Genomic DNA, 11384 nt, shown 5'->3' with positions numbered 1-11384 from the left:
CTGAATATACGCAGTATTAAAAGCATCAAGCCTCCCAACGTGTTAACGTGACTCTAAATGTAGATTGAAGTTTATTTCGTTAGCTGAAATCTTGACCCAACGCCGCTCCCCTTAATTTATAATCCCTCAATTTCCCGTTTCCTAACCGCTGTTAAACAACCAGAACACTCCTCCAATCTATCGCCCAGTCTTGTAGACACCGCCGATGCACCAAACATAAGAAAGCCCATCGTTTCCCAAAGGGAAGCTGATTGTTGGGCAGAGACAAATTAATCTATCAGAATAGTAGACGCACAAACTTAACCACCAAGCCACTTTCTGCTCCCGCTCTCATAGTTGTAGTCAACACTCCACAAAGAATCCCATATGACCGATCTTTTTGTCGGGCTCTCGACTGAATCTTCTCTTTGTACGTTGCTTCGGGGCTGCTAATAGACTATCAGCAGCCCGTAATCAGGGTCCAAAAAGGGCGTCGACGTTTCGTACCTCGTCCGCTTTGGCACCGCCGCCTTGGGTCGATGACTCATCTGAAGGCTGTCTGGTAGGGCCCTCCACCCGCTGGTTCTTCTGTCCCAGGCTGGCGATGGTAGATGTGAGATGACCTCCCTGTGTTGGACTTGTGCCGGAGGGCGTGTCGGCGTTATGCGCTCGGAGTGAATTCGTTTCGCTGGCCAAAGCACTATTCTTCAACAAAGTTGTGCCACCGAGTTGGAATGGCAGGGCTTTCTTGGAGTTGGTACTGCTGCGCCTACTCTCAAGACTCTTGGACAGTGTCTTGTTAATACCTTCAATACTTGTAACGCTTTCCCGGCTCTTACCCTTTCCACCCGCAGTGTGAGTGTGAATGTTGGCTGTTGCCTCCACGGTATTAGCCGCGACAGTTGACTTGCCCATTCCAGGGGTCGAGGGCGCGCCAGGCTTGTCCTCCAAAGCATCGATCAAATACCAACGTAAACCATCCGACAGCTGGAATGGATTGTCGTTCTCCTCGTCGTTGATTGATTCCGTCTCACTGCTCGGTTGAAGGCTCTTAGAAAGGTCGACAACTCGTTCTTGAATTCGCGAAATACGGGCAACAAGCCATTCACGATGTCGTAGACGATGGGCATCTTGCTCGCGGAGAAAATAATGCGGGAAACCGACGTTGAAAGCAGCCCATGCACCGGCTTGCTGGTTACGAGTCGGAAGGAACAAGGCCAAATCTCCCTCCCTGAAGTGTTTGAAAGCGATCTTCTCGTGCGAGTCTTTCTGTAGGATATGTGCTCTCTCCCTATAAGAACGCGCTTCCTTCTGCCATTTGCGAGCCATGTGTTCCACTTCCTTAATTCTGCGGTAAACAGTTTCGGAAAAGAGCTCCACGTCGAATTTGCCTAGGTTGTTCATGAAAGCTTCGTATTTCTCGTCTTCGGCCTGCATGTCGGAGTTGTTAAGCCAATAGAGTAGTTCCAGGTCGGCACTATCACCTAGCACACGGCTTAGTGTTCCAGATTTGCGAATGGATGCGCTGGGGTCGGTAGAATCAGTGAGGTTCTGGGCATTTCTTTCGGCACGTGGTATCTTGGTAACAGTCATCTCCCCATCTTTCCTGGTAACAGCGTATCCCACACGTTCTAGTAAGCGGCACATGCGATCGTTCTGAGAGTAGAGGCGTTGCGTAAGATCCTTCGTCTTCTCGTCCCGGTGTTCGTAGTGGCTGTTCGTGTGCGATATCTTGCCCTGGAGAGATTCAACCTTCTCCTGGAACATCCGAAGCTCTTCTTCAAGGCTGCCAACGTGAGATTGCTTGGATGCCACCTCTTCAGTCAAGGTCATGACCTTTTTCTCCTCGTCCTCTAGTCTTGTTTGCAAAGCTTCAGGGCCAGTTTCGCCATCACTGAGCTTGGCACGCAACTCCGTAAGTTGCTCCCTGCCATCAGCGAGTTCTTGTTCAAGAGCTGACACCTTTGCTTGTTCCTCAGCAAGGTTTTCGCGGAGATGAATTGCGACCATCTCATCCTCGGAAAGCTTGGTATCTTTCTGGGAGATCTGCTCTCGAAGTACTGAGATGGTTGAAGAGAAGTGCTCAACCTGGGTCTTTAGCAACTCAACATCTGCTCCCGAGTTTCGAGACTTCTCAGCCAAGGTCCCGGCTTGCGTGAGCAGCAGATCGGAAAGATCTACAACATTGTCTGGGATAGTAGTGTCGGGCAAAAGCTCAGTGAAGAGCCTCGTCAAGGCTTGCCAATGATCATCCAAAGCCTCCTCGGCAACACTTAACTTTCTCGAGACGTTTTGGGCCTCTTCCTGTGCGGACTGCATTTGCTGCTCGAGGGCCTCTTGTTGCTCTCTTTGAATTCTGGTTTCTTTACGCAGAAAGTCAACCTGCCCTTGCGCCTTGAGCGCATCGTCTTGTCGCTGCTTGTTGACTTGTTCCAGCTCGGCTTCCAATTCTTCCACCCGTACAACCAATCCCGCTTTCTCGTGCTGCCTTGATTGATCGAATTGGTCGATTTCGTCTTCGGTATCCTCCAGGCGAGCCTTGAGCGTCTTGATTTCAATCTCCAGATTCTTACGCTCTTCGACGAATTCGCGCTCGAGGGCCTCCATGTTCTCGAGTAGATCTTGTTTGGTAGTGTTAATTTCTGCCATCTGACCTTTCAAATCTTCATGCTGGGCCTTTAAGTCTTCGTGCTGACCTTTGACGTTTTCGTGATCATTTGATTGAGTCATTAGCTCCTGCTGCAGATTGGCAGATCGTTGTTTCTCTTCTCGCAGTTCGTTTTCGAGTTGAGTGATACGTCGCATTAAAGGATCGATGCCTTCGGAAGATCGTCTGCGGTCGTCAAAGCGGCTCGATCTGACGGAGGACCCAGAGTTTACTCTCTCGCGTCCTTGTGGTTGGAAAAGGTTTCCGGGGCGGCTGGCTTGGCTCTGTCGATGAAGTAAGTCTTCCAAACGACGTACTCGACTTTCGGCCGTCTTGAGCCTGTTCTCTAATTTCCCTTTATCTTCCTGTAGCGATTGTAGTAGATCGTCATCTCCTCGGATCATAAGTCCACTTCTACCAAGTGCAGCCTCATGTATGCTTCCATTCTTGAAAGCCTTGAGTCGTTTGGACTGCTGCTTTGTTGGGTTGTCAAGCTCTTGTACAAGCTTTACTATGTCGTCCAAAACGTTCTGATCAATAGGCTGCTCTTGCAGTATCTGGATAAAATCTGTCAGGTCCTCTTTAGTCAGACTTGGCCAAGGTGTGTCTTCTCCAAGCAGGTTGACCTCGAGACCCATGACATTCGTGTCCAAATCTGGACCGTACATGCTACCAATCATTTTCTGCCACTTGCGCCGCCTTTTGGCTTCTTCATCCTGAAACAAGGCCATTTCGTTTGCTAACGTAGAAGAGTCCGTCTTGACTTTATCAACCCACTCGCGGCGTCGGACTGCTTCTGCGACAAAAGCTGCATACATATAGGGGAGTTGGTGAATAAGGCGAAGGTAATCGAATGTCGTCATATCATCCTCTGACTGGTTCAACACGTTGATCTGACTCTTGACGTTGCTATGCAGGGACGTAATCTCGGTGACATGGCGCATGAACTTTGCCGACTCCGAGGCGATGGAGTTGCGCGCATCAATTCCATAATGAAGTAGCTCTTCCATCTCTTTCACTCGCTTCTTTAGTGTTGGTACCAGATGCTCGGTATGCACCGAAGCTGTCTTAGAAGCTTGCGCCACATCTCGTTGCGTGCTGCCATACCCTAGTGCTGCTCGATAGTCGGAATCCATTTGTTTCACCACCGCCTCGATATCCTCGAGAAGCTGTGCCGTGTCTGTACTATGGCTGAGAGCAGAGCGGCTCATCAGCTTCTCGAAATCGGCGATCAGCGACTCCAAGCTCTGATACATCTGGGATGCTGTATTGCCAAGTTGGTTTGCCTTTTCGCTGAATCTTCGGTGGGCGGTCGGTGCCAGCTTCCCAGCCTTCTTCGCTGTGTCTAACTCGATGAGATCCTCCAGGGTTGGTTTGGCCTTGCTGATTTCCCGTCGAGTCATAAATTTGACCATGTAGGGTGAAACTGGTGTGCTCTTGGCGAGATCTAGATACTGCTCCCATCTCTCAACAAGATTGGCATGCTCTTCCAATGCGGGTTCTACCCATTTCTTGAGGTCGTTATACTTGGGCTCGATTTGTTTGATGCTAATTTCGAGGTTCGCAACAGCAGCGTCCAGACACTTGATAATAACATCTATTTCACTGTATCGTGCCAGAGTAGTCGAGTTCATTTGTCCGCAATCTTCCACAAGATGCATCGCCCAGTTCCGGCGGTCCTTGTATAGTTCTTGCCATGATGTTATTGACTGTACATCATCGATAGTGTTCGGCGCATTCGGAACAGTGTAGCGTTTCGGCGATGGTATTGGGGTGATGAGGTTCGCATTGCCCGGAGAGCTTATTCGGATATCGTAAACAAAGATCTCTTTCTGGGTTACCGTTAGCGACGTTGTATACCCTGGTTGGGTATCAAACCTCTGTATGTAAGTTTGCAATCTTAACCGTTCGCCCATGAGGGTTCAAGGCAACAATATGCTGTGGAGGAATTGAGGTTTTCTTGGAAACCCATGTTTTGAGATCATCGAGGCTGCACTCAAGTTAGCCATCTATTATGGTATCAAAACGGTACCGATAAGGCTTACATGGAGAACTGTGCGGTATCGACTTCCAGCCGCAGGCCCGTATGGGCTATCAAAACCTGGAGAGCCATCCGTAGACATCTCCTGCTGGAAACAATGCCGCAGTTTGCGACCTACAAGAGAAGGGATGACTTCAGTAGATGTATGGTTGAGTCTACCAAAACTAAAATGTCGGAATGATGTTGAATGACCAGGTTTATAGCTATCTTCGCGTGACGAAGGGTCCACAGAATACTAGCTGGGCATGATGAGAGCCTGGTGTTAGCGTGACCGGTGCCTTGTGACAGACACTTTTTCATTCGTGGGGCGCCACACATTGACCGCCACACATTACAGCCACAAACAACGGCCATCAGGAAAGTGCAACGCGTTTGTAGTAGGTCAAGGCATTTATATCAAGAGAAGTCACCAGCAAAGAAATTATCTGAGGTTAAATTCGGAATCACGATGGAGGACGAAGGTGATATCCCCATGGTGGATGGTCACATTGAAGCATCTCATTTGCCCCTCTCAGAAGATGAAGAGAAGATTCTCGCACTCTACGATCGAATACAGGAACTCCGACTGGAAATTGCTATTATAAATGCCCAACAATCGCATCAGTTAGGTTTGTTTTCACTTATAGCAATCTTGCCACACATTCTTACGGTTCTCAGATGATACTACGATATTCACTGATGAAGAAGAAATACAGAAGGCACAATCAGGACTTCTGGAGACCAGAGCACAGTATGTTCTTAGGAACGATGTGATGGAAGCTGTCATGACAGCCAGTCCTATACTCAAAGCCGTCCACAGCAACGCAGAAACAGCACCCATCGAGCGGTATGTACTTTGTCATGAAGGATTGGTCATTTACTAACGTTTGTCAGTGAACTTCTGCCATACATTGAGCGCAGAGATGAAACATCAATCTTAGTCGCAACGCAGGCCTCTCAGACGAACGAGGTATGGAAGGCGTTGACAAAGGTGCAAGGCGATACACTGCGGAAATCTCGACAAAATGTCACTCTGGCAGCTGAACTGTTTGAGTTGGCAGATCAAGCAAAACTCAAGAAGAGAGTCCCTCCCAATAACTCGAAGATGATGGAAGAGCAGGAGAGGCTCGAAGCCGATGTCAAGGCCAGCAAGCAGAAATGGCGGGTCATGAAAGGTGTGGCCGGAGGTATAATAGTCGGCAGCGGCATTGACTGGGTCCAAGACGATGAACTGCGGGATGTTGTACTCGACCCTGAGACTGATGAATGATCCCACACACCCTTTCCGAAGTCCAGAATTACCAACTATCAGTTGTCTACCTGTGCTTCACTAAGATGACCATCTCCTTGTCGATGATCCCACCACACGGCACGAAAGTCAACACCCGTCCCGTCCCGTCGGGAAGGATACGTACCGTCTTGACCAGGACGGGATTGCAAGATCTTCCGACGTGGAGACAATGGGTGTCTTTGAGAGAATGCAAGCAAGCAAGACTCCATACTCATCAGCTAGGCTTTGCAACTAGCGATGCACCTTTGCGGCTGTCCCTGGAAGAACATGCAGGTGCCAGGCCTCGAGCCTCTCTAGCCTTCATCCTCGTTTCAAGGTCTAACAATTCACGAACAACCGAATCATGATCTCATTCATCAGAGCATCCCGGTAGGGTTTAGTAGAAGCAAGGAGCTATGACCATCAGTCTGTTGGGATATACACGTGATATCTCTTGGCAATTTCGAGATGGAAAACAGAGATAACAGGACAGAGCATAATAGTGATTCAGAAATTCTGCGGCTATGTTTTCGATGTTCTTTCTGAATGTGCCTTTCTGAACCAGATCGGCACACGAAAAAAAGGACGTGTTTATTGACTACTGCGCAGAGGACTCGTATTGGGCAGCTATTCAGGAACTACGAACCTTGCCTTGGACGATTTTCGCCAAAGGAAAAAGGAAGAAAAAGGGATAAAACAACATTCTCAGTATTGAATTGCAAAAGGGAAATTAATTATCATTTTGAAGAAGCAATTATGTCAAGATGAAAAAAGAAATTGGTTGTTGGAAGGGAATACTCAGAAAGGTACTCAGGTACCTCTTCCAGAGCGAATATCGCAATGCGTGATGATTTTGCGTCAGAAAAAGCGAAGAGAGACCCATATAAGATTACTAAGTCAAAAGCATAAATAACGTGAAAGCCAGGTGGCAGGAAGAAGAGTGAGTGGAGAGGAACAGAGAGAATTGGCTTGGGCGGGGGACCGCTCAGCTCCCTGTTCTGAGCTCTGGCGTGAGCCCAGAGTCGGCTCGGCGTCGAGGTACAGCACAGTATCAGGTGCCAGGAGGACTACATGACCACCTAAAGACAGGTGTGTCGCGTACCCGCTGCAAGTCTCTACTGGTACCTTTCTTGAGGGCCACTTACGGCGTGTCTTTGCACATTGTTTTGGTCCGGCGCGACCAGACATGCTCGGCAAAGCCGCCATCGCCGGGCGCTTTTGCTTGCCTGCCCTGTCTGGTCTCTCTCTCTGCGACTAGGCGCTGTCGACCGTCTCCATTTACACCAACAGGGCTTCTCGCGCGACTCGTGGTACCCGCCATGTCCGCAAATGGAGTATGCGTCACCATGTACCTTTTGCCCGCATCATTGTGACTTTCGCTTGCTTTGACCTGTCTTTTCCTTCTTGGTATGGGGTTAGCAAAGGTATCCATGACCTTGATGAATGGTATCAGCACTGATCGCTGCTCAACGATGCGCCTATGAACAACACTAGTACAAATTTTTACTCAGTTGAGAAAGCACCGCGGTGATACACGGGTACACAGCACCAGTCTTGCTTGCCTCTGCCAAAGCTAGGACCCTATTGTGCCTTTGCACTCGAGCGAGTAGCATGATAGAAGGCGACGGTAACTTTGCCCGGGCCTAGACTCAAACAACCAACTAAGGCTAAGGCGTACCTTGTAGTCAGATCTCAACTGGTGCATACCAAGCAGACCTATGCTAGTAGAGGACTGTGAAAGTGAGATGCGGGATAGGAAGGAGGGTATCGGAATATTGACTCCTTACGTTCGGTCGAGGCAGGAGAGTAGCAAACAGAAGCATAAAGGGATGAATGAATGCGAAGGGTTAAACAGTTGGTCTTGTGAGGATACGCATAAGTAGGTATCTGTACATACAATTTTCGTATGACGGTACTTGATCATCACGCACGGCTAAAGTACTGCACTCCGCCGCACATCATTGCACTCGTCAATAGTGAAAAGTGGTCTAGAACTGATGACAGGCCTGGCGTTGATCAAGAAACGCCTGGTGACTGAATATGAGAAATGAACAAACCAAGAAGCTATTGAGAATAGTCAGACCAGGTCGCCTGGCAACCATAGTGAATGTGTAGGTTTCCAGCTACATCAATGTCATTCTTGACAATCAGAGTTGCGCAAGTGATACCTTTGTCTCAAAGTAACAAATTAGTGCCGAATTGAGTGTGATGCACGCTTGAATGGTGCATCAGTCGGAGTTTGTATGGCAGGGGTGAGGGATAGTGAAGTAAAACACAGCCCGAGATTGTCTTAGGCACAGGTAGGATAGTTAGCGCTGGGGTTTTGGAGGACAATCCCTCCCAAGGCCAGATAACGAACGAGTTGTGAATTAGAGACGAACCCGGAAACGGGACATTGCATTCGGTTGCCCGGTCGTTGGTGTTCTCAGTCAATGCTCGTGGATCGATAATTGGACCCTTTTCCAACCACAAGTTGTGCTCGCTGCTGAAACGTGTGATGCTAGATGCGCCAGAACAAGCAAATTTTGGTTTAGTTTACTTTAAGACAAGTATTCAATTGACGTCTGACTGAGATATCGTATTTTGAAAGATCCGAGAGGTCCGATCATTATAGCAATTGCTCTTGAGTATAGTCTTTCATCTGGTCGTGGCAAGTTTGCGTGCGTTGCGAAAGTGCTAGTTACCTTTTCAGCGAATCATCTCTCACGAAAGCTTGACATTACATCAATAAGATCCAACGCCCTCAAACAGCCCGCCATAATAGGCGAAAGATGAAATGAATAGAGAAAAACGAATGTAGTGTACGCATCGTATTAGTTGAAGAGTCGTTATGCATTGTATAATATTAATTGCGTGGATAATTTCTGATGCTCTGGTAAACTGAATTTGAGGAATCGATATCCGTATTGAGTAGGAAGCGTTGGTGTTGTACGCGGTTGACATCAAATTGGTGTGGTACAAGTAACAAACCTAGGAAAGAGAAGGGGCAGGGAGGAGGGTGTCAGTAGCGGAGCGTCATGGTATGGTGAGGTGAGCGCGACGACAAGTCCGAGATTGATGAAGCATAGCGGCCTCAGAGGTGGAGGTGGAGAGGTGGATGGGCATGGACATGGACAGGAGGGGACTAGGTACGGTAGCAGAGTAGGAAGAAAGAGGAGACGATGTGAAGCCAAAAAAGAAACATCTAGTCAAACTTGACAAGAGATAATCAGAGACATAGACAAGCAGGGGAATAATAACCAAGGGCAAAAAAAGTCATTGTTTCACACAGTAAATCCGCTGGATTGAGCCCGTTGACTGGGTAAGAAGAACGGATAACGAATATGGTAGTATAATACGGCAGAATGCTCATCAGAGTAGCCGTCCAGTGCAGAGAGGCTGGTTGGATGGGCGTGATTTGTTTAGGAGTGATCAGAGTAAAAGAGGTACCATAATCAAAGGCAGAGGGACTTGCGACTGCCTCCTGGAGCGTAAGTATACTGTGCGAATAACAGCATCTGTGTCGCGGTACAAAACCTTTGTACTGTACCTCGGCGCGGCGGGCTGCGTGCGGCTTGTACCCGTACAGTACCATACAACAATAGCAACAGAACCACCCGCTTACACGCTGGTGAGTGGTCAGAGACGGGTGCTCCTGAGGAGCTTGGATGACGGGGCTTGGACGGAGTCCTGGTCGTCTCCCCTAGTAGCAGGCCCAAAGGTAGAAATTGGCCCCAGGCAGGTGCGGTACAGGTACGGGTTACGGATACATCTCTCAAACCCAAGACTGCTGCGACTGTACTAGTGCAAGTGCAGCTCCAAGCACACGCACCGCAGAGCAATACGCACCGCACCCGCACCCAATTTTCTTAGAGGAGGAAGGGAAGGGTAAGGAGGAGAGAGAGAAAAAAAAGGGAAGGGGGGCAAGCTCACTCCAGCCTACCAGCCCAGCCCATTGCATAACAGTCCAAGTCTGGTAGCTGGGCAGGCCGCGTTCCCTCCCCACGCACAATCACTCCCCCATAGTAAAAAGGCTGCCTTGGCCCTCCCCATACATTCCCTCTCACTCTCTTTTCTCCCATACAATTCTCCCACCCAAATTCGTCCCTCTCTACCTATACTCAACACGCCTCGATAAGTCTTTGGTGAGTAACGTCCCATCTTATACTTCAACAACCACAACTTTTTTTCTTGCATTTAACCTTTGCGCCTGTTCACGTCTTGAGCTTTACAACTGTTTTCAAATATTGATCACTGTAAAAAAAAAAGCCCATCGCAAGTTCAAGCTGCATCGGTCTATCGCATCATCACCTACACATCGCTGGTCGCGCAATAGCTTGACACTTTGGCTAACAGAAGCGCATTACAGACTACATCAACACCACCAATCTCTATTTCTCAAAACCATCCCTCAGGTACGCTCAAAACCTCCATACACCTTTTTTCTATCAATTTACGCGCATTTTTACGCGTTGGAAAGCGCAATCGCTTTTGCGCCACGCCACTCTGCCCTCTTCCATATTGCTCCTAGCTCAGCTTCAAGCTAGCTTGAGCTACCCCTCCATCGTTGCTAGTACCGCATTTTGCATTGCGATCTCTTGCTCACACTTCCTCACAGAACACCGTCAAAATGCCTAAGGCTGCTGCTACCGGAAAGCGTGCTACCAGAACCACCAAGCGTGCCAAGAAGGGTAAGTCGAAGCATCTCCCACGCTCGTGTTTGCAATCACACTCTCTATTGTGCCTTTGCATCGCACACGTTGCGATCTTCTCCGACGCAACAAACACAACTAACTTCAATAGACCCCAACGCCCCCAAGCGTGGTCTCTCAGCCTACATGTTCTTCGCCAACGAGCAGCGTGAGAACGTCCGTGAGGAGAACCCTGGTATCTCTTTCGGTCAGGTCGGCAAGCTCCTCGGTGAGCGATGGAAGGCCCTCAACGAGAAGCAGCGTGCTCCTTATGAGGCCAAGGCTGCCGCCGATAAGAAGCGATACGAGGATGAGAAGCAGGCTTACAACGTAAGTTGACATGGTGAAACGTTCTAAACAGAGGTATACTAACAACATGTCAAGGCCGACCAGGAGGAGGAAGAGTCTTCCTAGAAAGAAGTCTCCGATATCAAACCCAAGCGTCGCTCGCAGAAGGTGAAATCTGATTCGGATTAGTCCCAACACCAGTGCCGTGTTGCAGATTCTGGCCAGGAAGTCCATCTTCTTTGTATCTCGGTCTGGGCGGTGTTGTATGATGGCACAGGAAGAGTGCCTTGTTTTTTATTAGGAATTTTCACGGGTTAAGGCCGTCCAGATGTTTATGATCTAGAGGACGGTCGATTGAGCTATGGCTTCTATTTCGAATGTCCTTGGCCATGAGAACCAGATCTCGAACACGAGGATCATGGGACGAGGAAACGCAATGTGTACAATTAGGGAACACGGAGCCAAATAATCAAAACTGCAAAAATATCAACGTTATCTACCACATGCATT

General features: G+C 48.7%; 3 protein-coding genes across 3 annotated transcripts; 2 read left to right on the top strand and 1 right to left on the bottom strand.

Moving 5' to 3' along the window:
• Window positions 1–144: 144 nt before the first annotated feature.
• Window positions 145–4739, bottom strand: EDB82DRAFT_552669 (autophagy-related protein 11-domain-containing protein; the record flags this gene model as incomplete). The annotated part of the gene is made up of 3 exons (XM_065609593.1): window positions 145–4458; window positions 4505–4616; window positions 4672–4739. The coding sequence occupies 3 exons, from the start codon at window positions 4737–4739 to the stop codon at window positions 454–456; spliced, it is 4185 nt and encodes a 1394-aa protein (XP_065465967.1). The 3' UTR covers window positions 145–453.
• A 239-nt stretch (window positions 4740–4978) lies between these two features.
• On the top strand, window positions 4979–5935 carry EDB82DRAFT_111551 (centromere protein H (CENP-H)-domain-containing protein). Its single transcript, XM_025733865.2, has 3 exons — window positions 4979–5275; window positions 5325–5493; window positions 5541–5935. The coding sequence occupies exons 1-3, from the start codon at window positions 5116–5118 to the stop codon at window positions 5914–5916; spliced, it is 705 nt and encodes a 234-aa protein (XP_025587752.1). The 5' UTR covers window positions 4979–5115; the 3' UTR covers window positions 5917–5935.
• A 4590-nt stretch (window positions 5936–10525) lies between these two features.
• Window positions 10526–11000, top strand: EDB82DRAFT_522177 (Non-histone chromosomal protein 6; the record flags this gene model as incomplete). Its single annotated transcript, XM_025733887.1, has 3 exons — window positions 10526–10586; window positions 10699–10916; window positions 10971–11000. 3 exons carry the CDS (start codon window positions 10526–10528, stop codon window positions 10998–11000), a joined length of 309 nt encoding a protein of 102 aa, XP_025587754.1.
• Window positions 11001–11384: the final 384 nt, after the last annotated feature.

This window comes from Fusarium venenatum (assembly GCF_020744135.1).
Source record: "Fusarium venenatum strain MPI-CAGE-CH-0201 chromosome Unknown EDB82scaffold_1, whole genome shotgun sequence".
NCBI classification, from domain to species: domain Eukaryota; kingdom Fungi; phylum Ascomycota; class Sordariomycetes; order Hypocreales; family Nectriaceae; genus Fusarium; species Fusarium venenatum.
The sequence above is the reverse complement of the archived record's forward strand: the minus strand, read 5'-3'. Positions and strand labels throughout refer to the sequence as shown.

Coding starts and splice junctions, on each gene's coding strand:
- EDB82DRAFT_111551 (XM_025733865.2), top strand. CDS start 5,116: ATGGAGGACGAAGGTGATATCCCCATGGTGGATGGTCACATTGAAGCA. Junction 5,276..5,324: donor CCAACAATCGCATCAGTTAG/GTTTGTTTTCAC, acceptor TACGGTTCTCAG/ATGATACTACGATATTCACT. Junction 5,494..5,540: donor GAAACAGCACCCATCGAGCG/GTATGTACTTTG, acceptor AACGTTTGTCAG/TGAACTTCTGCCATACATTG.